Raw genomic sequence first — 26842 nt, forward strand, 5'->3', positions numbered from 1 at the left:
TGCAGCCGCGGGCTGAAGCTGGTTTCTCCCCTGCGAGGCCGAGGAGGAACAACTCAACTGTGGGCTCGGAAGCACCTGGCTCCTTTCAGCCACCTCGGCTCTGCTTGCTGTTTGTAGACAGCAGATAAGAGCCCAGATCCATGAGCTTTGGAAAGGCCAGGCCATACAGAAGGGCTTACTGCCTGGTGTGACCCCATGGTGCAGGGTAAGCTGGTCCCACTGATGTACCCCAGACGCTGTATACACTGGGTTTCTCCTCCGAAAGCCGTCTCCGACTGGAACGGCGGTGGCCCCCCGTTCCCTTCTCTTTGCCTGGTGTTTCAACAGGCTCGAGAGCGTTTCCACCTCTTGGCAAGCAGCCCTGCAGATGACCCTAGGCTCTTGCACCATTGGAAAAGGCCTGCGCAACCCTGTTGCCCCCAGCAAGGTTTCACAGCCAGAACAGGTCAGGATGAAGCTGTCCTTTCTGTGATGGGTACAAAGAAACAGACTCCAGCTACTTCTCCAAGCGGGGCTGAACAGCAGAAACAACTTATTTTTGCCCTTCAAGAGAGAAGCCGAGACTCGGAGTGCACAGGTCTCTGCCCAAGGCAGCTATGTTTTCATCAGGATCGAATTATACCTTATCCCACTGCTTCTCATCTAGGCTGCCATGGCCCCCTTGGTGCCTTGAGATGCTTTCAAGGGTCTGCACATCAGCACTGCTAGGTGTGCAAACGATTCACAAAAGAAACTCCGAGATTTCAAATAGGACTCCATTGTTTGAAAAACATCCTGCCCTGTTGTGGGCTGAGAGCTTGGCAACACAAGAATTGCTGTAGTATTTTTCCATAGTCAAAAACCAAGTGAAAACTAGAAGCTGGTATTTTATGAGGGGGCCTCGAGTCTAATAAGGGGTGCCTTGATCCTAAAAAGGGTTGAGAAACACTGCCTTGCGCTCTCCTTGTTGAACCAGTTGAAACCCGGCTTCTGCTAAAACTCTGCAAAATGTCTAGCTGGAAAATTCTTTCCAAATGTAGGTTAAAAAGCTTTTTCCACATTGGTCAGCGCACACAGATTGAGCTTTGTTCTGCTGGAACTGTTTTGAGCTGGGGCAAAGCCATATTAGAACCGCTTAAAGCTACAGGCCATATGTGAGGCTGAATTATTATTAATCAGCAGTGCAGCAGCCGGACTTGGGGCCTTCTGTGCTAGGTGGTTTACAAACACTGATTGAAAGACCAGGCCTCTGCCAAAGAGCTGATGATCCATGTCAGGAGGTCACACCTCATCCAACCCCTGCTCCAAGCAGGACCAGCCCCAACTACATCACCCCAGCCAAGGCTTTGTCTGCCTGGGTCTTCAAAACCTCCAAGGATGGAGACTCCACCATGCCTTTTCTCTTCCATTTTGCTACCTGTCTTTGAGAGATCTTCTTGGACTAGCTGCGGCTCATTTAGAATGGGAGGAAAGGAGGAAAAAAGCAAAAAGCAAAGGCTGGGGGGAAGGGGACTGTCTGGGGGAAGAATTTATGTACCTTGAGCAACAGTGCAGGCTCAGATGACCCACTGGATTACCTCAAACTGATGGACCCTTGGCTACAGGCAGTTCAACAGAATCAAAAGGGTAAATGCAATAGCACCATTTATTGGTCCATAAAAGTCAAGATAACACACAAGCTTTTATGCCAAGTACACCCCACTGTCAGCAGCTTATGCAGAAGCAAAGAGAATTCACACAAGGTCGCCTTGATCTGTTGACAGTGATTTGCATTATTAATATAGCATCCCCTTTATGTAAAAAAAAAAAAAAAAATCATACAATGATTATACCCTGAAAGGTCTTCTCTGCTGTCTCGCCTACTTTCTACAGCAGACCGAAGGAGAAGGGCGGTAGACAGGAATGTACATACAGTCACTTGATTGAGACTGAAGGAGAACCGTGGCCTCAATGACTGACAGTGATCACTAGGAGTGATATTTTCTAGCCCAGCGGCCAATGACAGGCCATATCCTGAGAGGATTTCAAGTACTCAAAAGCTCTCAGGACTCAGGCCAATTTTCTCCTGAAATAAGGCCTGCTCCCCCAGCATACAGTGTCTTCTTTTTAACAAAAGGAGATTTTTTTTTGCCCTGAATTACATGACAATGGCTTCTTTAAGCCCCAAGAAGCACAGAGCACACTCCTCCCAGCCCCTGGTGCTTCCTGGCAGCCAGCTGTGATAAGTATTAGCAAGTACCCCCAGTTTTCAGCTTGTCTGCTCACAAGCTACTGGTCAGCTGCAGGAGGTCCCAACCCCACGGAAAGCCCATCGGAGACTTTCTTTCAGGACTCTGGCTCCTTGTGTGCCGAGTCGGAAGCCAGACAACCACAGCAGAGCAAGAAACCAAAGCAAAAGAAGCGCCACCCGACGCGCACCCCCGAGGAAACCTGCACTGGGCTGAGCAGGTCAGAGTCGCTTCGGTACTAGTGTTTTGCACGTGTGCTGAGCTTCCTGGCTTTCAGCATGCCGGCATCCTCATTCGAAGGCACCCGAAAGCTTACTGGCTTCGGTGGGAACCGGATCTGCGCTTAGCGCACTGACTCAAATGAAACTCCAGCCCTGGCTCTGCTGCTTCTCCCATGGGGACAGACAGCAGGGCCTGTGCAGAGCCCTCTGGCTTCAAAAGGGCTTGACAAAGCCACAGTCGTTGGCTCACGCTTGTGACTAGAGCCTGGACTTAGTGCAGCATAGCCAGCCAGGCGAGCGCCCACACGGGGTGGAAACAAGTGCTGTACATGAACACATATGCATGCTTTTTTCACCCTTACTCCATGACTTCAGCAGAGGTAAACAGAATGCACCAGTTTTATGCTTTTTACCAGCTCAGGGAAAGCATGGGATCCTGAAGGGAATCTATGTACATGCAGCCCCACAGGCAAGCAGGAGGTCTCCACATCCTTGGAGTGGGGGTTAGCGCTAGGGACACATGGCAGCAGCACTGCTAGCTGGAGAAAATGTTAAAAACAAACTCTATTGCCATTATTTTACATCATTCTGGTGTTTTCCCCTCCCCTATCCCAAAATCTCATTTCTGTATCCAGTCGTTAGAGCTTATGAGACTGATGAACTGGAACCAATTGCTCTTTTCTGAGAGACAAAACAGAACGATGCCTCTGTTGACTGAAAACCACTTTCTAATAAATGTTTGGTTTATAAATAAAGTGGCCTGGCACTTCACGCTGCCATCCATCCTGGCAGTGTTAGCCATGCCTACAGCACTTGATAAGCTTACAGAAAGCACAGTTAGTAGTATCAGCTCTGCTCTGGGCTGCCTCTAGCTGTCTGTTTTTCAAAAACCACCCAGTTCTCAGAGCTGGTCATGCAGTGCTCAGGTTTGACCAATTGTGGCCCTTGGGTCACATCTGCCTTTTTTTTTTTTTTTTTGCCTTCAGTAAAAGTCCAGGGATTCGGGGAAAGCTCTGACTGCTCAAACAAAACACACAAAAAAAAAAAAAAAATGCAGGAAGGGTTTTTTTTAACAAGTGGAGTGGATGTTGTGTACTGCAGACTAACAGAAGCAGTGAGATCAGCAATGACTGGGAAAGTCTTCCAGGAGGAACAACATACACACAAAATAAAAAGCCATCTTCTTCATCGAGGCGACCTCGCCGGGTGGGGAGAGGCCCCGAGAGCAGACCACGTCTCTGCTCTACTCCTTTCTGCACCAGGCGAGTCCTTTCCCCCTAGTCAAAAGCTCAAGGGTCTATTTTTGCGTGGCAGGGAAGTCTGACCTTCTACTTACTACCATGCTGTACTTGTGTGATAACCGTTTGGCTGTGCTGGAGCCAAGGCGCCTACTGATGGCCCCCCAAGCCCCTCTCTCCACTCAAGCTACCAGGCATTCTCCAGTTTAACGTCCAGGAGCCCGGCCTCGATGTCCTGCAGCAGGCTGTGGGAGGTGTCAGCCTGGCCCTGCTCCGCACTATGAGTCCTCAGGTGGTCCTTGAGCGACTGCTTGTAGCGGAAGCTCTTCTCACACTCGGCACACTGATACGGCCTTTCCCCCGTGTGGATGCGCTGGTGCTTGAGGAGGTGGTGCTTGCGGATGAAGCTCTTGCCGCAGGCGGCACACTGGAAGGGGCGCTCCCCCGTGTGCAGGCGCTGGTGGTTGAGGAGGTGCTCCTTGCGCAGAAAGCCTTTCCCGCAGTCCGGGCACTTGTAAGGCCTCTCCCCGGTGTGGATCATCTGGTGGCGGAGCAGCCCTGAGTGGCCGTTGAAGTGCACGCCGCACTCGGAGCACTGGTACGGCCGGTCCCTGGTGTGGTTCCGCTGGTGGAGCAGCAGGCTGAGCTTGAGGCTGAAGCTCTTCCCGCACTCTGGACACGGGTAGGGCGACTCGCCTGCGTGGGCCCGGGCGTGGGATGCGAGCTGGGATGGGTGGGGGAAGGTCTTCCCGCACTGCGGACACGTGGATGGCCTCTCTCCACTGACGATGCGGGCATGACTGCCCGAGTCGGCCGATGGAGTGAACGACTTCTCACCCTCTGGGCAGGGGGCAGGCGCAGTGCCCGCGTGGGCACTTTGGTGGGACAGGAAGGCATCCTCGCGGGAGAAGGATCTTCCGCATTCACTGCACAGGTACGGCGTCTCGTCTGCGTGGCTCCCTGGCTGGGCGGCAGCACTCTGGAACTGCCCGAACTCAGCTTTGCCTTGCGCGCACTCCCCTAGGCGACCGGCGGCCGGGGTCTGGCTCGAAAGGGGCTGCGGGTTCGAGCTGGGCTGATTCTCATGGCCGGCTTCCGGGAACACGTGTGCTTCCAGTCTCCCTGGTAAGGGCAGGGTTGGTTCCTGGTTCATAGGACCTTTCTCCTGAGGAGGCTTCTCGTGTTTGATCAAAATCCCATCGTCAGCTAAAAGCGGAGGCAGGGAGCGGAGAATTTTGGCATTAGTCACAGCATGTCTCTGATACCAGCCCTATCCAAAAAACCCTTAATGTTTAAATATTCATTTCTATCTAGCTGAATAATAAAAAGTAGAGCAGTAAAACACAGATGAATGTTACAATGAGCCACTGCTGGTTCTTTTCTCACCAAAGCACCTTTAAAATAAAATTAACCGAGAATAGACTTTTGCAAGGATCTTGAGCCCAGCAGGAGAGGAAAACCGTCACACCACAGCCCAGCCCCTTACAATTCACAGAATCAGACAGACAATGAGGGTGGGAAGGGACCTCAGGAGGTCACATCTGGTCCAATCCCCTGCTCAGAGCAGGACCAGCCCCAACTAAATCACCCCAGCCAAGGCTTTGTCTACCCAGGTCTTCAAAACCTCCAAGGATGGAGATTGCACCACCTCTCTGCGTAACCTCTTCCAGTGTTTCAGCACCCTCGAGAGTTTTTCCTAATATCCAGCCTCCACTTCCCTTGTTGCAGCTTGAGCCCATTGCTCCTTGTTCTGTCATCTGCCCCCACTGGGAACAGCCCAGCTCCATCCTCTTTGCAGCCCCCCTGCAAGGAGGTGAAGGCTGCTATTCAATCCCACCTCGGTCTTCTCTTCTCCAGACTAAATAAGCCCAGTTCCCTCAGCCTCTCCTCACCAGTCCTGTCCCCCAGCTCTCCAACCATTTTTGTTGCCCTCTGCTGATCTCTCTCCAATGTGTCCACATCCTTCTGTCGTGGTGGGGTTCAAAACTGGACACAGGACTCCAGATACGGCCTCCCCAGTGCCAAATAAAGGGGAAGAATCACTGTCCTTGACCTACTAGCAGCGCTCCTACCAAGGCAGCCCAGGATGCTGTTAGCTTTCCTGGCAACAAGGGCACGCTGCTGGCTCATATCCACCTTAGTGTCCTCTGTAACTCCCAGGTCCTTTTCTGCAGAGCTGCTGCTGCTCCACACCATCCTGTGCCTCCTGGGCTTTCCAAGCTAACAAAGGACCCAAAGACAATTCCACTCCTAGACAAATCTGTCACAAGAGATGGGCACTCTTTTTCCAGAAAAAAAAAAAATACTGGTATATGTTTTGGTGTTCTCCTCCTGTCCCAGGCTGGGCAGCTGCGGTTTCTGGCCCTCAAACACTCTTCAAAGGGGCTCTCTTTCTTCTCCCGATAAGCATGTCCAGCAACTGCTCAGTCCCCTCTATCTTGCTGTTGAAGTCCAGCCTCTGGCTTGCAGTGGTGAGTGCCCTCCCTCCGGGATAACACTTCAACCCCCAAACACACAGAGAACTGGCAGGTGTTGCTCTGCCCAGGCCTCCTGGAAAGCACAGAGACCCCCTGTCTCAGGAAAGTAACCCTCAGGCAGTTCACTCTGTAGTCCTGCACTATCGCTGTCTTGTACTCACTGGTAGAAGTGCTTTTGTGAACGTCTGGTTCCTTTGAATGCCCTTGAGCCCGGACACTTAGCTCCTCCTCTCGTTTAATCCATGAGATAATCTCCGTGGTAGAAACAGAAGATTCTGTTGAGAGGAAAGAGGGCAGCATCAGTTTATCCACAGTCCCCTGAACGTGTTACCGAGTATCTGAGGGGAGACATGGAACCAGATCTCATACCTGGCTGGAGCAACCTGGCCCAGCTATACTGGTGTAAGTGAAGCACCTTACACAACAGTGGGGTGTGACTATTTCTTTGCTTGAGGACATGCATATTCTAATTGGACGCAGGTATGTTAACAGGGATCCAGAGGAAATGAAAAAAAAAATGAGGGGAAGGATCTGATTACTCCTAAGAATCAGGAGGAAGGAAGACTGGTGTGTGATCTTGATAATAAAACTGCTCATAGACATGCCAGATGGACCTAGGCAGGAAGGTTTCCAAACACAAGCTGCATTTATTGTTTAACGGATTTTATACATTACCTGTGCTGGGTTGTGTACAGCTAGGATCCGGTGGGACAGGTAAGAAGTCATGATGAGCAACACCTGCAAGGAGGGTAACACCACCATCAGTTAGCACACGCCGGGCTTGTGCCTCATTTCCCAAGGTCTGTCCGTCTTCCCCGTTCAGAACGCCGCTCCTTGTGCTCTCTGGACCTGTTACTCACCTGCACTAGGTCCTGTGGGGACTTCTCTCACCTCCAAGTCCTGCTGCTCCCTGATGTGGGGCTCTTCCCCTGGTTCAATCCGTGATAAAATGTCAGGCTTGGAGACTGTGTGGTCTGTTGAGGGAGAAAGGCATTGAAGCTGAATTAACTAAGTACCGTGATGTAAAGTGCCTGTTTCAAATCAAAAACCTTGGCAAGTGACAGGTCACTGGCACAGATGCAAATGAGGATGGGGCAGAGCAGCATATGCCTGGAGGCTGTGGTCCTGGGACGTGGTGGGGGGGGGGGGGGTTCTCTTCATCTAACCTCAAAGTGGCAGACGGTTGAGCTGTCCTCTCTGTCACACCCAAGCATGCTCTCTGCTGCTGTGGGCTCATTAAAACCTGGTATTTCTGTTCCTCAGGAAATTTGAGAACTAAACTCCCCCCCCCCTCCCCAACTAAAGCAGCTCTGCTGTGTGGGGATAAAAAGTAGAAGGGGCAGGATTTGCAGCATGTGGGATTTCCTACTTCAATCACAAATCACTGGATATCTCTGTTTGCAAAATGTCTACGTGAAATAGTGCTTGGGGGCCCAAAATCCCAGCCATGGCTCACAAGTCTTCTGGGCTCTCAGACCCTGTGAGCTCAGGGCTTGCATCAGAGCTCTCAGGACTGTCAGGATCCTTGTTGCACAGCCCAGAGTTGGCAATCTCGGGATGCTACAAACCCCGGAGCTGCCAGCCGGCTGGAAGAAATGCAGCCTGGTTTCCAAAAATATGCTACTAGTCGTTACTGTAGGGCACTTCTCCACTCCGGAGTGGCACCTTGATGGAAAAAAGCAGCACCAGGCATAGTTTCATAGTTTCTAGCATGAGCTGTCCTGTCCACTCACGAAGGAAGCTCTGTGAGTATGTCAACAATACCCCAAGATTAGCAATGTTCAAGGTGCCCGACTGATCTTCACAAAAGGGAAGAGGTCGATCTCCTATATTTGGACTTTAAAAAAGCCTTTGACCTGGTGTCCCAGGATGTCTTCATGGAAAAACTGCAGCCTCGACTACCCCACAGTCCGATGGCTGAGGAACTGGGTCCGAGGTCAGACCCAGAGTGGTAGCTGACGAAACTAGAATCACCATGGCACTCGGTGACTACTAGTGTCCCTCAAGGCTCCACTCTTGGACCTGTACTCTTTAATGTCTTCATAAACGACCTGGACACTGGTGTCAAAAGCAGACTGGCTAAGTTTGCCAACAACACCAAACTTTGGGGAAAACTGTCCACACTTGAGGATAGGCTGGTGATCCAGGCTGACCTTGATAGGCTTGCAAGGTGGGCATATGAAAATCAGATGGCATTCAATACGGAGAAATGGAAGGTGCTCCACCTCGGGAATAAAAACCCGCAGCACACCTACAGGCTCAGCAATGCTACACTTGCTAGCACCATGACCAAAAGAGACTTGGGGGTCATGATTGACCACAAGATGAATATAAGCCACCAATGCGATACCACAGCTGGCAATAAAACTCTGGCTTGCATCTACTGATGCATCTCGAGCAAGACCCAGGATGTCATCCTCCCACTGTACTCGGCCTTGCTAAGGACACCGCTGGAGTACTGCATCCAATTCTGGGCTCCACAATTCAGGAAGGACGTGGGGAAGCTTGAAAGAGTTCAAAGGAGAGCCACACGCATGATCACACGGCAAGAAAACAGGCCTTATGAAGAGAGGCTGCAAGCTACGAGACTCTTCAGCTTAGAGAAGCACAGGCTCGGGGGGAGAGCTGGTGGCAGCCTATAAGTACGTAAGGGGTGTGCATCAGGATCTGAGGGAACACCTGCTCACCAGAGCACCTTAGGGGTTGACAAGGTCCAACAATCACAAACTTCTGCAAGACCATTTTAGGCTGGACATAAGGAAAAACTTCTTTACTGTTCGAGCCCCCAAGGCCTGGAACAGACTCCCCCCCAAGAGGCAGTGCAAGGACCTACTCTGGACACTTTCAAGAAACTTTTGGATGCTTATCTTGCTGGGATCCTTTGACCCTGACTTCCTGCCCTTGGGCAGGAGGCTGGACCTGATGATCTTACGAGGTCCCTTCCAGCCCTGATGTCTATGAATCAACATAGACACTGAGAGGCTCATCTAAGTACCAGTCCTGAAACCTGCTGTGCTTAGGCTTCCTTGGTTCTGCCAGCACACTCTGACTATACTCTTTACCATATAAAGGGAAATTCAAGCAATAATGGGAAAGAGGGCTTCTGTCACTGGAAAGTTTCTGGAGGAATGACCTAACAATTGCTTTCTCCAGACATGCTGACACTCTTGGGTTTGCTTTCCTCAACAGTGCCACCATCCATCTCCCTCTCTCCCTGAGATCAGCAGGTCCACAGTTATGGGAGAACCTTCTGCACATAGACTAGCGGGGCTCGAAGGGACCTTGAGGGACCCTGGTTCTCTGATGAGCCCGTCAGTGTCTGTGTTGACTCTTTTAGACTAGTCAGATGCCTTGGACACTGCTAACCTTAGCATACTCTTGATGCAGAGCTTGCAAGGCTGGAAGTAGGGTGTGCAGTCCCTGACCACCCCAGACAGACACCTACCCTGCCTCTGCTCGAAAGCCTCCATGGAGGGAGACTCCACGGCTTCCCCAGGCAGCTTGAGCCACTGTCTTGTGGCTCTTAGTTGAGAAGGGTTTCCCTGAGATTTAATCTAAATCTGCTTTGCTGCAATTTGGATCCACTGCTTTGTGTCCTGCCCTCTGCAGTGAGGCAGAGCTGTTGTCTTCCCTTTTCTTTATGGCAGCCTTTCAAGTATTTGAAAAGTGCTGTCACATCTCCCTCAAACTACTTTTCTCCAGACTAAACATGCCCGGCTCACTCCACCTTTCCCTGTACGGCTGCATTCCAACCCCTTCATTATTTTTGTCAGTCGCCTCTGGATCCTCTCTGGTTCCTCCACATCCTTCTTGAACAGCAGAGCCCAGAACTGCACACAGTGCTCCAGCTGAGGCCTAGCCAGTGCCGAGTAGGCTGGCACTATCACCTCCCGTGTCTTACAAGCTGTACTTCTGTTAATGCAGCCCACAGGTCCATTTTCCTTTTTGGAAGAACATCACATTTTGGACTGAGACTGAGTCTCCAGTCCACCATAACCCACAGATCCTTCTCAGCAGTGTGACTGCCAAGCCAGTTGTTCCCCCTTCTGCATGTGTGCATTTGGTTTTCCTTCCCAAATATGGCACTTTACACTTCTCTTGGCTAGCGTTCATTCTGTTGTCTGCAATACAGTCCTCTAAGATAACAAGATCCTTTTGAACCCTGATCCTCTCCTCCAAAACGTCTGCAACCCTGTCCCAGTTCTGCGTCATTGGAGGATTTCTATTTCTGCATCCGAGTCATTAATAAACCTGTTAAATGGCACCAGGTGCCTTTGGAAGCTGCTGGAGATCTCCTGACATTGTGACACTGTCCATTTATAGTGACTCTCTGGTGGCGGGTGTTCAGCCAGTTACACAGACACCATACCGCAATTCTCTCAAAGCCACATTTCTCTAATGCACTTGTGAGAATGTCAGCTGGGGGCAACACACACACATCCACACATACATGTGTGTATATTTACACGTACATGCGTGTATACATGTGTATATATATCCATATATATGCATGTGTGTAAATATAATTACACATGTGTTTATATGTATATGTGTGTATTTACATGTATATATATGTATGTATATATTTACACACACGTGTGTATATATATATATATTTTTACAAATACTTATGGGTTTTCCACTATAACACAAACAGAAGCCTTGAGACAGCTTTTAACACAGGAGGTGCTGCAACCCCATCGCTCCACTGGACAGTGAGATGTTTGGATGTGGCCTGAGCTTACATTGACACGATCATCTCACTACTAGGAACCACGGGACGGAGGGCGTGGGAGCACCCATTTGTATTCTGCGGTAGACCTGCTCTAGCCGGGGCTTTGGGAGAGAAAGCAAGAGGGGGTTGATAACACCCACGAGCCAGAGGAAGTGCCAGGACCGGCAACTACAAACCCCAGTCTAAGAAGTGAAAGCTGTTCTTTACCTACTGAGATTGAGGGCTCATAGCTGCCCTTCAGCGTGTTCTTGTACAGCTCTTTCTGCCAGTCTTCTAAGTTCTCCCACTTCTCCCGGGGAAACTGGACCGAGGCTTCATCGAACGCCACCGGGACCTGAAACCAGAAGTGTCACACACTCGAGGCCTCCTGCTGCGACTGCTTCCTGACACCCGCTACCTTCTCCCCCTATCTTACAACAAACAAAGGGCCAGAACTTGCAGAACTGAGCTCTGGATGACTGCCTGGTGGCTCGTATTAAGTGAGAGGGTGGGTCTCAGCCCCTGCTTCCACGCCAGAGTAACAACTATCATCCTCAGCCTCTCACCATGAATCTGTGAGGAGAACAAGGATAAAACTGGTCTGGAAAATGTACTACCAAGGAGGGATTTCCAGACCAGGTACAGGATGCAGGACACTGGTCACCTGAGTCTGGAGACCGAATGAATCATTTCTCCGTGCAAAAAACTTATGTTGCAGAAGCTGCAAAGGCAATTTCAAAGCAAGGCACGTTAGAGCAAAGTCCTTGATTTGAGATAGCAGCAGCGTGTGGGGTTTGGCCTTAAGAGTCCAAGAGGACTTTTATGCACCTGTGGTTTAAGGCCTCTGCTTATAAGCGCCAGTGGCTAGACAGCAATGACCCCTCTGTTCCCAGAGCTTCTGCCCAGAGGTGGGTAAGTGCAGAGGGCTCACACCTAAGCCAGCATGGCTGGCAATCACTTCACTCCAGACCAGCTGCGAAGCAACAGTGACACAGTGGGACCTCGACCCCCTCTGATTCAGGGCCCGCCACATTCACACTCGGGTCAGAGCTGCGATACTGGCACCTTTGGGTCTTCTCCCTTGCTGGCAGGGGGGACTCTCACGACCCAGAAGTTCCTGCTCCGCAGCAGGCTCTCCATGCTCTCCAGCCTCCTCTGCAGCTGCCCGTACTCCTGGATCAGGGTGCCCAGCACGGCCCACTTGCCCTCCAGCTGGTTCCCAAACTCCACCATGGTCTTCTCGCAATCCACCACCCTTTTCTCCGTCACGCCCGAGCGCCGCTCCAGGTTCAGCAGCCGCGCGGCGTGCGCCTCCACCTTGCGCTCCACCGCCTGCACTGCCGCCACCACGGTCCACAGGGAGATGGCGGCCGTCTGCAGCTGGGCATCCTTCACGAAGCTCACCTCGGGCATGCCGGGAGCTTGCAGCTCGGCCTCCCACTCCGAGGCCTGTCGGCAAAGGGAAGCGGGGCTGGGATCGGGGCCCTGGGCTGAGGGGTTTGGGGCGGAGGCTGGCAGCAGGCCCCTGGGCTCGGAGGTTTACACTGGTCAGGGCTGGAGGAAGGCCCCAGGCCCGGGGGCTGACACAACTTGAGCAGGGAGGCTGGCGTGAGGCCCCCGCACCTGGGGGCTGATGCTGTTCGAGTGAGCAGGCCCCAAGAGCTGGAAGGGGGCTGATACTATTTGGGCAGGGAGGTGAGGATGAGGCTCCTGGAGCTGGGGGGAGGCTGGGACGAGACCCCCGCCCCGGGGCTGATATTCCTGGAGCGAGGAGGCTGGGATAAAGCCCCCAGCTCTGGGGGGCTGATGCTACCCGAGTGGGGAGGCCGGGAGGAGGCCCTCAGGCGCGGGGTGAGACTACTCGAGCAGGGAGGCTGGGCTGAGGCCCCCAGAACTGGACGGAGGCTGGGACGCGAGCCCCGTGCTGGGGGGCTGGTCTTACCCGAGTGGGGGGCCCCCACCCCGGGGCTGGTCCTGCCCGAGCGGCGAGGCCGGGGCAAGGGCCCCGGAGCCGGGCACTGCTCGGGTGGGGAGGCTCGCAGCCCGGGGGCTGGTCTCATCCGAGCAGGGCGGCTGAGGGGAGGCCCCCGGGGTCGGAGCAGAGGCCGGGGGGAGGCCCCCACCCCCGGGGCCCGTCCTACCCGAGCGGGGAGCCGGGCCGAGCCCCAGCCCCGGGCGAGGCGGAGGCGGGTCGAGGCCCGGCCCGGCCCGGCCTTACCTGCGCGGGCGCCCACTCGGCCATGGCTGCCTGCACCGGGCGGGACCGCGCCGCCGCCTCCGCCGCGTCCGGCCGCAGCGCCACCTGCCGGCCCCCGCCGGCCGCGCACGCCCCGGGGCCGCGTCTACACTAGGGCGGAGCGGGGCGGGGCGCCTGCGCAGGCCCGGCCGTAGGTGTCGGCGGCGGGCAGGCGGCTGCGGCCGGTCCGGCGTGCTCGTGGAAAGCTGCCGGGAGGGGCCTGCGCCGAGGCTGGCCCGGTCTGCTTGCCCGGGCCGTGAGGGAAGCCGGTGAGGAGTCCGTGGGTCCGTTCGTGGACAGAAGCCCAGTTTGTCCCCGTGGGCCCCGGTCTGCCCCGGCGCCGCCTGGTCGTTCACCCAGCTGCCGGCGCTGCCCCGAGGTAGCTGAGGCTGTGCAGGCCCCGGCCGCCCTGCCCTGCCCTGCCCTGCCCTGCGGGCTGCGGAGGGAGGCACAGGACCCCGCTGGGCCTGGGCCTGGGCCTGGGCCTGGGCGGGCTGCGGACGTGGCGGAGGAGAGGGGCCTGGAGCCCAGCGCAGGCGAGCGAGGTGCTGCACCGGGGGGAGGAACCAGCACCGCACCTGCAGGCTGGCAGCTCCCGTCGTGTCAGCACGGAGCAGAAAGCGTCTGGAGTCATCGCTGACTCCAGGATGGACGTGGGGACGCGTCGGGAAGGCCAGCCGCGCCTTGTCCTGCACCCACAGGTGCATCTCGACCAGGTCCGGGGGGTGATCCTCCCCCTCTGTGCGGCACTGGTCAGGCCGCAGCTGGAGGACTGCGTCCAGGTCTGGGCGCCGCACTGCAGGAGGGACGTGGACAGCATGGAGAGGGTCCCGAGGAGGCCGCCCGCGTGGTCGGGGGCAGCAGGGCAGGCCCTACGGGGAGAGGCGATGGGACCTGAACCTGTTCAGCCTCCACAGGAGAAGGCTGAGGGGGATCTACTGGCCTGTTACGAACTAGTCAGGGGGGACCAGCAGGCACTGGGGGAGTCCCTGTTCCCCCGGGCACCTCCCAGGATAACAAGGAATAACGGCCCCAAATTGTTAGAGACGGTTCAGGCTGGGTATCAGGAGACATTACTTTACAGTTAGGGCTGCCAGGCTCTGAAATGGACTCCTGAGGGAGGTGGTGCTCTCCCCACCTCGGGGGTCTTCAAGAGGAGGTTGGATAGAGATCTGGCTGGGGTGTTACGATCCCAGCACTTGTTCCTGCCTGGGGCAGAGGGTTGGCCTTGATGATCTGTTCAGGGCCCTTCTTGTCCTTGAAACTATGAGGCCCAGGACCCTCAGCCTCTCCTCGTATGGCTTGCCTTGCAAGTCCCTGATCATACGGGTGGCTCTTTTCTGGACCCTCTCAAGGTTTTCCACATCCTTATTGAAGTGCGGCACCCAGAACTGGACACAGTCCTCCAGCTGCGGTCTCACTCTGTAGAGTACAGCGGGAGGATCACTCCCTTAGTTTTACATGAGATGCATCACTTCATGCAGGCCAGCGTGGTGTTTGCCCTGCTGACCACCGCATCGTACTGACAGCTCATATTCAAGCAATGGTCAAGCACTACCCCTAGGTCCCTTTCGGCCATGGCGCAAGTCAAGCTGTCACCGCTGAGCCTGTGTGTATGTTGTGGGTTGCTTCTCCCCAGACGGATTACCTTGCACTTGGAAGTGTTAAACTTCATCTGGTTTCAGTCTGCCCAACTCTAGTCTGTCCAAGTCCACCTGTATTAGCAACCAGTCTTCTGGTGTGGCCACACTGCCCCATAACTTGGTGTCATCTGCGAACTTAACCAGTGAGCTTTTCACTCCCCCATCCTAATCATTGATAAAGATGTTGAAAAGCACTGGTCCAAGCACGGACCCCGGGGGACACCACTGGCCACTTCGTGCCAGGACGACACAGATCCGTTCGTGAGGACTCTCTGGGTCCTACCCTGGAGCCAGTTTCCCACCCACTGAACCGTCGAGCAGCTGAGCCCACAATCTTCCAGGTTTCCTACAAAGATATCATGGGGCTCTAGATCAAAAGCCTTTTGGAAGCCTAGGTATATAAAGTTTACCTCGTCTCACTTGTGAGAGACCTGGTCGTAGAAGGAGATGTGATTGGTAAGACAAAAAGCCATGCTGGCTGTTCAGGATCTTACCTGCCGCCAGTGTATCAGATATAGGTTCTTTAATAAGCTTTTCCAGGATTTTCCCTGGGATGGAGGTTAGGCTGACTGGCCTACAGTTGCCTGGGTCCTCCTTCTTCCCTTTCTTGAAGATGGGCACAATGTTGGCCCTCTTCCAGTCATCAGGGATTTTCCCTGTGCGCCACAATTTCTGAAAGAGCTTTGCCAGGGGTCCTGCAATGGCCTCAGCCAGCTCCATCGGCACTCTTGAACGAAGTCCATCTGGTCCCGCTGGCTTATAAATGTTTAGCTTTTCCAATTGGTATTGCACCCGCAGTGGGGAGGTCTGCCATTCCCAGCTGCCATGCGGTCCAGGTCTTGGGGGCACTGGGGTCCTGTCCTGATCCAGGGCTGGGGGCATTGGGGTCCTGTCCCAGTCCAGGGCTGGGGTGCACTGGGGTCCTGTCCTGGTCCGGTCCAAGCAGTGGGTGTGGGAACAAGCCAGGTCAGAAGCTAGGGAGGTGACGGGGAACCTGAGTTTGGGGGACAAGGGAAGAGAAAACAGGGATGGGAGTGAGGGTGACGGGGCTCGAACGAGTGCTACAAGGGGGCCTGAGCTGAGCCAGGAAGCTGGAGGGTTGGGCAGAGCACGGAGTCAGAGACCGAGCTGGGAGACCAAGCAGAGCACAGGATGCGGGTATATGCTGAGGTAGGAAGCTGCAGGGAGCGTGGAGTCAGAGGGCGCTCGGGTCAAGGAGCCAGGAGACGAAGCAGTGAGCAAGGAGAGGCACGGACAGCTTCTGAATCAGCTCTTCTTAGACCTTCATGGCTGGAGGCTGCACGTGGAAGAGGAATGGGAAAAGCCCTAGTCCGACCCGGCTCGCTCTCCCTGTCAACATCAGCTCTGCCACTGTGCAATGCACAAAACAGGCCAGCAGCACGGCAGAAGAAACGATTGTGATCAGTGCAATATCAAACCTTTAAAAAAGGAGAGGGAGTTGCTAACACCTGTGGGATGAAGAGTTTAGAAGGAACCAGACACCCGATAATGAGCTCAATGGACACCATCACTGCTGCTTTTCCTGGGCCGTTGGTTTTTAATTTAGGGTAAAAACATCAGAACTGCTGTTCCCCATAGGTGCACCTGGCCTGCGATCAAGATGCTCGAGAAGGCAAGATTGTGGTTGGTGAATCTGGGAAAGAGGTACACTTCATTCTGATGGCTACAGGCCTAATGAAACAGTATCTTTTGGTTCGTTTTTGCCTAGTTTGTTGTGTTTTTTGTACCAAATGTGTGATACAGCACATTAATGCTATACGCATTTCAGTAAAGTTGTATTAGTTTTTGCTTTCATCTTTAAATAATATAGACCTAGGCCCCTAGTGTATTAATAAAACTTCTAGTTTCTTTTTAACTGGGGAAAAATATATTTTGCGGAGTATGTGACGATGTATTTTATTATCTGCACTGCGATTTCAACTCCCTGGATCTGCCCAATGCATGGAGTGGGTCCCCTGTTTGGTGTGTGTTACCCGGCAGGGTGCCATCCATGACCAGAGATAATAGCACAGCAAATAATGAGTCATAAGCAGTATGGGGTACTTCAGTTTATAGACATACATGAGTTGCTTTACTGCATAATGCAAGAGGCAAGAATTGTTGTGGGTGATACCTTGTACTGGGCCAGCTGCATGGGGGGGATAGACTTAGGATGCAGACCATTTTAATGGCTGGACAGGTTGCAGGCAGATAGATGTCCCAGCTCTTTGTCATGCTCCAAGTGCCAAGACGTTGCTGTGACCAAGGGTAGTCGCAGCTGATCCAGTTCCAGAGTTGACGTCTGTTTCCAGCCTTAGACAAGCTTTGGGGTGTGTCAGAGGGCCCTTCTTTGGGTCTCGTTGTATAATGCCCTTTTAGTCCCAGTGTGTTCCTTGTTGCTTATGTTTGAGCAAACAGCAGTTAGTCAACTGCCTAATTAGTGCATAGGAGCACCCTCTACTTTATATCATTATACTTCCTTTAACGGCATCATTTGACTGATTAGGGGCGGCCCTGATGTGAGTAAGTCCCCTCCATTTCAAGGCTGCTGTTAGAGGTAAATAGCACTCCGTGAAGTAATATAAGGAGACATAATGGGAGCATCTACACGAGATGCTAAAAGTGCAGCAGATTAATTCTACTGCGCATTAGAGCATCATGGCAAAAGCCATGCTAATGTGCAGTAGAATTAGTCTACTGCGCATTAGTGTTACCTCAAAGGTGTACTCTGGTGCTACTGTGCAGTAGTGCCGATTACTGCACATTAGGTTAGTACCTGTTATGACAGGTGCTAAACTTAATGTGCTGTAACTATGGCTCATTCATGCACATATAGATGCACCCAGTGTGATGTGAAGTGTTCAGTGCAGGCTGTTCTGGTAGTTCAGAGGTGGCTGATCTGTAGCTTGCAGCCTGTGTGTGTGACACATGGCAGATTGGGGATGGGATAGGCAGCATAATGGCAGATACAGCAAGGAGCAGAAAGTATCAGATGGGGCACGAGCATAGGCCAGGAAACAGCAAGCAGAGCAGCAGATCTGGCAGGGAGCATAATGCTGGAAGCAGAAGGTGGAGCAGGAGGTTGGTCAGGGAGCACAGGGCAAGGAGCAGAAAACATTCTTTTAAGATCAGGATCCTACTAGCTACAGATGCACTCACATCACAGGAATAAAGTGTGGTTAAACAACATGACCTGAAGGCAAGACATCCAAGAGCAATATAGGACCAAGCAGGAGAAAATGCTACCACAACCCCAATTTCAAGAACCTTGACACGGATTCAGAGTAGTCAGTATAGTCTGCTTTTGAACAGAACTAAAGCAGAACAGCCCCCACTACACTGATAATCCAAAGCAAGACCCACTAAGGCCTAGCCAGCCCCTTTATACGGAGTGCACCAAACACTCAATATTTTCAGAAGTCTCCTGAAGGCATGATAAACACGTTGTATAATATTCTCCCTCTCTGCTCCCAAAATTATCTTCACTGCCTGTTAATTTATTTCTGGCGCATCTCGCTGTGTGGCCAGTTGGGCTCAGGGGATGAGGTAATGAGACCTTTACCAAGCCTGAAGTAGATTCCTTGTTTTCTGTTATGTTCTTGCTCATCCTATGCTGATGCAGTGTATGTTGTCTTGTTAAGCAAATATCAGTGAGCCTTCAACAAGCAGATTTGCTAGTGATCCTTTTAAAAAGCTAGTACTGGGAAATATTAAGCAGCCTGAAGAATGTTAGCGGCTCTTGTCAAAATTCTGGTTGCAGGTGATTTGCAAGGCCAGGACCCCCACTACCTCCGTGTCTTTTCTAGGTGATTTGCAAGGCCAGGACCCCCACTACCTCCGTGTCTTTTCTAGGTGATTTGCAAGGCCAGGACCCCCACTACCTCCGTGTCTTTTCTTATCAATAGAGTCAAGGATGACATATGGGATCCCAGCACCCAGTGTCTTTGAAGCCTGCTACTGTCCACGAAAGAACTTTCCTGAAATAAACCCAGCTGCAAGCTGCAGAAATGTCTCTGTACACCGTTGTGGCTGCGATTCAAGCCATGGAGAGGAAGGTTGAGTCTTACGCCAAATGGTTGCTGAGTCTGGATGGGAGAACAGGAGTGGCTGAGAAGAAGATATCGGAGCGTGAGAAAATGGAGATGGAGTTTGGTAACCAGCTGGCTACGCTGGGAGCTGTGATCCAGGAGAATCATCTTGCAGAGGAGGCCGGAGAACGTGGAGAGCCTGCTGAAGAACGGGAACTTCTGGATCCTGTGGCTCCCCCCAGGGGCCAAGGGGGAAGTCCCCAAGGTAAGGAGATCCCATCCCTGAGAAGGAGCTGGTCAGAGGCTGTGGGGCTTCTCGGAGGAGAGGGGAGGGGAGGGGAGGGGAGGGGAGGGAAGGGATGGTGCAACGGGCACAGAGACAGCGAGGGCTTGGGCTGTTTCCTGCCTATCAGTTTGGTGCCCATGTGTTTTCTGTGGCTGAATTTCAGACCACATGTTGGGTCTGACACTTCTTAGTCCTCTCTTCTACCTCCTTTTTTTTCTTTCCATTTCCTTTTCCTTTCACCGCATTGTCTTTTTTCTGTATCTCTTTCCTGTGTCATTCAGTTCTTCTGTGAGCTACTGGTTAGTTTCCTGCAGGCGAGGACAGGATGGAGAAATGCTGGAGAACTCTGCTGGGATCACACTAAGACAAGCGACTCATTTCAATAGCATTTAAGCAGTAAATGCAAGTCCCTCCTTCTGATGGCTGATTATCTGCTTTTAATCTAGCACAAAAGCAAGGTATGTCAGTGTTTGAACAGAAGATGCTTGTGATTGCAGGTGCCTGAGACGTTTGATGATGTCTCAGTGTATTTCGGTAAGCAAGAGTGGGAGAGATTGGCAGAAGGAGCTGTACAAGAATGTGAAGAAGAGGAATGTTGAGACCTTGCTCTCTCTAGGTAAGGATCTCTTTTTTTATTATTATGTGTTCACTAGATTATTAGACTTGTAATTTTCTGCATCTGAAGTGTATTTTCAAATCCCTTTAGCTTTTGGTAGATCGGTGTGTACACATTTTCAAGTCTTTGTCATGTGTCCTGTCCACCCATCCTCTTATCGAAAAAGACATTGAGATACAGATGGTCATTTTGGTCTTTCCCTCGTTGTGCTTTGGATAAGGGCTCTGTTTGCTTATGCACTTAGAGTCCATCCCTCTTTCACCTATTATTGGTCTTGCATGGAGTAAAATACAACTGATTCAGGTGCTTTCTGCTAGTTACCCTTCACTAATTTTCTTTTCACACCTGTGACAGGTAATTTGTGTTTGTGTATTGGTTCTGTTCATTGACTTGCAGGCTTTGTGGTCACTTGTTCATTGCAGTGTTGTCTCAAGAAATAATTTTAAATAGATTTCAAGAAATGGTAAGCTCCCTAGAGCTATGGGGAATGATAACTGCCTTCTGAGGCTGGAGCCCGGCTAGCCCTGAAGTCTGAACTTGAAAACGTACTGCCTGGGTTTTTTTCGGCTTCAGTATCTTTTGTTGAAGTCAGCTAAAGAAGCTGCCGTACTTTGCATCTGATCCTAAGAGTGCAACAGCAGTGCCACAAGGAAATAGGCGCCCCTCCCTCACAAATATATATGTGAGCATGCACATGTTGTATATGCTAGATTTAAATGGAGAACTGACATGCAGCTGTCTGAAATCCTTCCCCAAGCATCGTTCTCACTGGGTTGCCTCTAGTCGTGTGAGTTGTCATCCCTATGTCTAATAGAAGGGAGAAAACTAGTAAGTCCAGAGTAGGTGTGTCAAAGATATTACCCATAGGCTGGCTCTAGGCTGTGTAGCCCCATTTTCCAGCCTCCAGGTGCTGCCCCTTGGTCCACAGTCAACTCATACGCAGCATGTGGTATGCACTAGCCCAGCTCCACATGCAGGACCTGGGACGTACGCAACCCCCCTTTCCCCAGTTGTTCCGGGAGGTGCGCTGTGTGCAGCATGGGTCCCTGACCAGCTTGCGGGGGGTGCGTGCAGCATGGGTCCAGGACTGGCTGGTGGGGAGGGGGCATAGGAGAGAAGAGGGGTGCAGTTTCATGGACCTGATATGGTTTGTAGGGCCAGCCACGTGCTATTAATCTGGCCAATGGACTGACCCCTTATGACATGCCTGGCCCACGGGAGCAGGTTAATTTGATATGCTAGAGGTTTGCTGCTAGTCTTTATCAGCTCCACAACAGAGGAGCTAAAGGGAGCCTGTCATTCTCCATGCTTCTTGCTCCAAACTAGGTGTGTCCTTGACAAGGACTCTGGCCTTTCTGCAGGATTACAAGTAGGGGAGTAGATTCACAGCCTGTCTCTAAACAGGGGCATTGAGTCCCTTCTGTGTTAAAGGTCCTGAAACATCAGCAAGAAGGGCAGCTCCTTATCCACCCTAAGTTCTGCTACTAGAAATGTTCTTATCGGTCTGTTTAGCTCTTTGTGTCATTATTGCCTCTGGCAGTAACCATAATAATTTAATACAGTGTTTGTGCAGTGCCCTAAGAACTTGCACAGGTGAGTACTATAGAAAGACAAGCTATTCGTATTTACATTTATTTGTAACAATACCCAATACGCGTTGGTGAACCCTGCTGTCCCTGGATATCTGTTTCCGTGCTTAGACTACACGGTGTCCAGACCTGACATTTTGTCTTGGATGGAGTGAGGGGAAGAGCCGTGCATCAGAGATCATCAGGATCTGAAGGAAAGAGAAAATCCCTAGCTTTTCTTTTGTTGGTGAGTGTGTTGAGGTGTATGAAGGGATTTGTCTTTAGACTAAGCTAATTCATACATTCACAGGGTCTTTGCTCCAATTGCTTATATCTTTGAGCCATGCTGGAATCTCACTCCTCTATTATGGTCCTTATTTATGTGAGAACGTTGTATAGATTCAACTAAATTGGTTTCTGAACCAGTTTGAGTAAATCAGTACAGCTTTCTGATAAATCATGGTCTTAGTGGGTCTTGCTTTGGATTATCAGTGTAGTGGGGGCTGTTCTGCTTTAGTTCTGTTTAAAAGCAGACTATACTGACTACTCTGAATCCATGTCAAGGTTCTTGAAATTGGGGTTGTGGTAGCATTTTCTCCTGCTTGGTCCTATATTGCTCTTGGATGTCTTGCCTTCAGGTCATGTTGTTTAACCACACTTTGTTCCTGTAATGTGAGTGCATCTGTAGCTAGTAGGATTCTGATCTTAAAAGAATGTGTAATACAATCAGTGAAGCAGTTTCCTGCTACTGATAAGCTAGGTGGGGATATTTACTTACTTCCATTGTGTAGTTACACATCTACTCAAGTGTTGCAGGTACTTTATGGAGCATGAAAAAGCACTTTCTCAGCCCTTAGTGGTCTCAGTTTGGATGCAGTGTTAGGCTACAGAGCATAACCGCACAAGAGGAAGGCAGGGAAGGGAGTGGGAGATGGTGATGATTATCTTGGACTCTTTTGTTGACTGTACAACATCTCTGATAAAGATGAGCTTGCAGGAGAGACTCTGATAATGTTCTTAGTGGTTGAGCTAAGATAGATAGCTGAACGAACCAGAGGAGGGTGGACTCAGTGGCTCTGTTCATAGTAGACAAAACCTTCAAGGATGAAACTTCAACACTGGGCTTATTTAATCTGGAGAAGAGAAGACCGAGGGGGGATTTAATAGCAGCCTTCATCTCCCTACAGGGGGGCTGCAAAGAGGTTGGAGCTGGACTGTTCTCAGCGGGGGCAGATGACAGGACAAGGAGCAATGGGCTCCAGCTGCAGCAAGGGAAGTTTGTTTTAGGTATTAGGACGAACATTCTCGCTAGGAGGGTGGTGAAGCACTGGGACAGGTCACCCTGAGAGGTGGTGGGACCTCCATCCTTGGAGGTGTTTAAGACCCGGGCAGACAGAGCCTTGTCTGGGATGATGTAGTTGGGGCTAGTCCTGCTTTGAGGAGGGGGTCGGACTAGATGTGACCTCCTGAAGTTTGTCTAAAATGTCCAGTAGATAGATAACTTGCTGGGATCCTGTGACTTGCTGGGATCCTGTGATCCCGGCTGACTTCCTGCCCTTTGGGCAGGGGGCTGGACTCGATGATCTCCCGAGGTCCCTTCCAGCCCTAATGTCTATGAAATCTATGAAATAACAGAACTCTCTTCTCCCAAGAACAGATCCTCCCATTCCCACTCCTGACGTGTTAGCCCAGCTTGGACAAGAGGAAGAGCCGTGCATTGGGGAACTGCAGGAGTTGGGAGAGAGAGAGATCCCTGCACATCCCACTTCAGGTGAATGTAAATAATATGTCAGAACCAAGGAGAAATGGTGAATGAAGTGTGTGTGTGTGTGTGTGTGTGTGTGTGTGTGTGTGCATGCATATGCACATGCATGTACACACACTGTGGTTGTCTAACTGAATCACTGAGCTCCACTGGTTCTGTCCCCTTGTATCTAACCAACCCTTGTCTTGTCTCCATGGCAGATGTAAGTCACTTTGACTATGGGCTGTGTATCCCTCACCTCACACCTTCCTTTTCTGAGCATTCAGATGGAACCCAGAAGCAGAATTGTTTCCCTCCTCTTCCCTCCAGTGAAGGCACCAGGGGTATAGGTTTTTCACATGCTGGAGAGGAGACAGGACCCCAAGATAATCAGCTTAGAGGTAACTTATTGTTCTCACTGTGCTCTCTAGATGAGGTGTGATAGGTTTCCCTCATTCCCAGGCTGACACTGTCGTTGTGTGGCATTACGTGGATTTATTGAGTTTAAGAACCTACAGTATACTGCATACTGTCTCCATCTCACAATGCTTGAATCTGGAGAATGGGATCAGCTGTTCAGAAATATTTTCAAGCAGCAGATCTACAATTCATGTCTCTGCAAACTTGTTTTCTCCTGCTAACCAGACTTAACAAAGGCCACATATCTGCCTCTGCTTTCATTACTGGCATTTCCTTTCCAAAAGGTATTTGTAAATTAGGTAATCCTGGGGACTGACTTTGATCACATAGGAATGAGGAGGGTGGCTTCTTAATGATATGCACAGATGCTGGAGACTGGAGGGGGCAGCTGAGGATCTTGGATCTGCAGTCACTGAGATTGGTTAAAGTCACCTTTACCTGAGGTTTAAATACTCTGATCACAGGCTGAACCCAGGCTGTTTGTTGGTATGCAGCCTTCCAGCCAGTATTGGTGTTCTCTGGGGCAGAGAATATCCCTGTTCATGTAGCACCTGGTACAAAAGGGGCCCCAATCCCTGCTTGGGGTTTCTAAGCTTGACTGTAATAAAGGTAATCTGCTTTTTCAAAATTGAGCTTCCTGTCGTGTAGGAATATCTTGCTCTTGCAGGGTTTTAGTACAGCCCAGGCATATGAAAGCATCATTTGGATTCTTTTTCTGTTCTAGCACATAATGGGATTAAGATTAAAATGGAAGAGCTGTGTCCATGCTCTGTTTTTGGAAACCTGGAACTGCCCTGGATGTTAGCAAGGAGGGAGGAGGAGGACATTCTTCAGAGCCCTGTTCTGGAGACAGGTTGTGACAGCTGGGGCCAACAGAGGAGCCAGGAGGGGACTACATCAGGACAGTTGTCCCTGCAGAATAGGAGCACCCTTGGCATCCAGAGCAGATCTGTTCCCCTGTGGAGTCACTTGAGGGAGAAACTGTTCCAGTGCAGAGAGTGTGGGAAGAGCTTCCCGCAGAAGTCCAGCCGGGTGACGCACTGCCTGACACACATAGGTGAGTGACCCTATGCGTGCGGCGACTGCAGCAGGCGCTTCAGCTGCAGGAAGTACTTTGTGCAGCACCAGCAAATCCACTCGGAGGAGAAGCCGTACAAGTGCCCGGCATGCGAGAAGAGTTTCAAGCGGTTCTTCAACCTGACGGTGCACCAGTGCATGTACACAGGTGAGCGTCCATATTCGTGACCTGACTGCGGGAAGCGCTTCAGCCGCAAGGCATACTATGTGCTGCGCTGGCGCCACCACACCGGTGAGCGCCCCTAAGCCTGCCCACAGTGTGGCAAGCGCTTCATTCTGCAGTCTGAACTCACCAGCCACTACCACACCCACACCAGGAAGCGACCCTACGTGTGTGAGGAGTGTGGAAAGAGCTTCACCCAGCAAGCCGAGCTCACCACCCACCACTGCAGCCACACCAGCTAGCAGGCCCCAGCCAGGGCGCAGCTGCAGCCTGGAGCTTGGCTTCCTGCTCCTGGAGAGGAGTCACGCCAAGGGTAAGGCTGCTGGGTGCTGTGCAAGGTAAGCTTGGCCTGCCAGTTGGGGCTGGTGAGGCATCAGATGAGTTGCAGAGGGGAGACACCCTGTAAATGCCAGCAGGCGTGACAGTTGCTGCTGTTGAAAGACGCATCTACTCCATCACCAGTATATGCACGCCAAGGCATGACCCCCTTCCAGTGTGGGGAGCGTGGAAGGAGCTTCTGCTACTCCAGTTGCTCCCTTATTCAGGGAAAGCACAGCATAGCACAGTCACCCGCAGTTTCCCAGAGCCTTTGGCAAAGGGTAGAGGCTGCCTGCTTGCCATGAAACTGGAAAGCTAAAGGCGGCTCTGCTGTGACCAGACTGTAAATTGTGTCGGAGATGGCAATGAGGCGAGGTGCCAGAAATGAGCATGCAGCTGGCAGTCCTTGTCTGACAAAGCAGGAGAAGGAGCTGAAACACCCAGCATCTCGTACATTAGCAGCCTCATTTTTGAGCCCTGTGAGGAGGGACCAGAGTAGGGAATGACTAAGCTGCTGTTGTTTAATGGTGCTGGATGCTGCTGAATGACTCTCGGTGCCTGCCCGAGGGCTGGCTGACCTTCAGGTGTGGGTAAAGCAATGCCACACATTTGTAAATCGGTCCAAGCCCCTTGTAGAGCTTTCACTGTTACTATGTTTTGTTCTCTCATGCCTGTGCTACAGTAAAAAGAAAACCTGCACAAATATGTTTGTCATTTTGGTTACGGAAAAGGGAAATGGGTACTTTGTGGATTAAAACCCCTCCACCTTAAGAAGTTTAATTTCATGTCACTCCAGCTGCAATATTGGGGATTTAGGCTTGGAATCCAATTAATTTTTGCATGAGTGGAGGGCAGTTAATGTAGAAGCGCACTGCATATATTACAAGATGATTGTCTCAAGCATACAAAATGGGGCTGAGAACTTATTAAAGCAAAATAAATGTTGGCATCATTAAGCATCTCCTTCTCTTCAACAAAGAGCAGGGATGTCTGCAATGGCTGCTGTCTAATCTGCCTTAAGCTTTAGAGGAAGAATGGCGGGGAAAGAAAGGGCTGTTGGAGGTAAGGCAGAGGGCATAATGAACCTCTGAATGCCATAGTGGTTCTTGCAGTCTGTTTGATTCGATGCCAGTCTGATTTATCTCATGGAAAGTTTACACACTGATGGTGAAGGTTCCCCGATGTACATAGAAAACTGGATCTTTGAAGCTCAGCGGAGACTCCACTAATGGCTCTGGCACTTTTCAGTGTGAACGCTAGGGTTTCTGTGTTCTTTTCCATAAAAACATGTGAGGTTGCTTTTTACCATATGCCTCCTTGCAGAGAGAGGACACCTAGGAGCATCTTGTCTAGGGAAAGTTGAAAGAATTCTCTCTTGATTCACAGAATATTTCCTCTACTGGTAAACCAGCATTTTCTACTACAGTTTTCATACTAAGATGTTTGTGTTTTGTATGTATGGGCTGGCATATTGCATGCATTCCCACAGGTGACTGAGCTTAATCTCACGATCGCTGAACGTACCCGCGGACACGGCTCGGATCATTCTGCGCGAGCGCGTGTGGATTCCAGACCTGAAAGGGAGGTGCTGTGTTGGGGTTAGTTTAGCAGGGTTTTTTCCTCGAGGATCTTGGGTCAAGTTAAATCCTTCTGGGCCCCAAACAGGGAGGGACACACAGCTCTGACATGCAAAAATGTTGGCCTTGCCCTGCTGTGAAATTCACCTTCTTGGTAGCAATCCACTGAGTCTCCTGAGGCTGCGTGTGTGATAGTGAAAGCCTTTATTAGCAATGACTCTGCTGTATTAATTTATACTAAACTGATATATTATCTGAGGAGCATGTGATTTCTTGGTTTTCCTAACTTAGAAGTCCACACACATATTC

The 26842-nt window shown here is 51.4% G+C and overlaps 1 protein-coding gene and 1 long non-coding RNA gene across 6 annotated transcripts; one reads left to right on the forward strand and one right to left on the reverse strand.

Moving 5' to 3' along the window:
- Window positions 1–1606: 1606 nt before the first annotated feature.
- Window positions 1607–13248, reverse strand: LOC149865207 (zinc finger protein 398-like). 2 transcript variants are annotated; one of them, XM_090048031.1, is made up of 7 exons: window positions 13076–13248; window positions 11923–12306; window positions 11086–11212; window positions 7004–7117; window positions 6819–6881; window positions 6305–6418; window positions 1607–4872 (listed from the first exon to the last, which is right to left on the reverse strand). In XM_090048031.1, exons 1-7 carry the CDS (start codon window positions 13097–13099, stop codon window positions 3854–3856), a joined length of 1845 nt encoding a protein of 614 aa, XP_089904157.1. In that variant the 5' UTR covers window positions 13100–13248; the 3' UTR covers window positions 1607–3853. The 2 variants fall into 2 exon arrangements, with proteins under 2 accessions (XP_089904157.1, XP_089904158.1); XM_090048032.1 differs by lacking the exon at window positions 13076–13248 and adding an exon at window positions 12800–13063.
- LOC149865208 (uncharacterized) lies at window positions 13229–26791 on the forward strand. Of its 4 annotated transcripts, none has more exons than XR_016442417.1 (8): window positions 13236–13362; window positions 16336–16401; window positions 18642–19029; window positions 19548–19666; window positions 21367–21481; window positions 22892–23005; window positions 23200–23379; window positions 24123–26791. It is a non-coding gene; the product is annotated as an uncharacterized LOC149865208 (long non-coding RNA). The 4 variants fall into 4 exon arrangements; XR_016442418.1 differs by having other exon boundaries at window positions 13338–13472; XR_016442416.1 differs by lacking the exon at window positions 16336–16401 and having other exon boundaries at window positions 13229–13362.
- Window positions 26792–26842: the final 51 nt, after the last annotated feature.

The sequence above is a fragment of the Crocodylus siamensis genome, chromosome 5 (genome assembly GCF_052110815.1).
Source record: "Crocodylus siamensis isolate JL-2025a chromosome 5, ASM5211081v1, whole genome shotgun sequence".
Taxonomy (NCBI): domain Eukaryota; kingdom Metazoa; phylum Chordata; order Crocodylia; family Crocodylidae; genus Crocodylus; species Crocodylus siamensis.

Coding starts and splice junctions, on each gene's coding strand:
- LOC149865207 (XM_090048031.1), bottom strand. CDS start 13,099: ATGGCCGAGTGGGCGCCCGCGCAG. Junction 11,213..11,922: donor GCAAGGGAGAAGACCCAAAG/GTGCCAGTATCG, acceptor TTCTGGTTTCAG/GTCCCGGTGGCGTTCGATGA. Junction 6,419..6,818: donor CTGTACACAACCCAGCACAG/GTAATGTATAAA, acceptor TCCTCTCAACAG/AATCTTCTGTTTCTACCACG.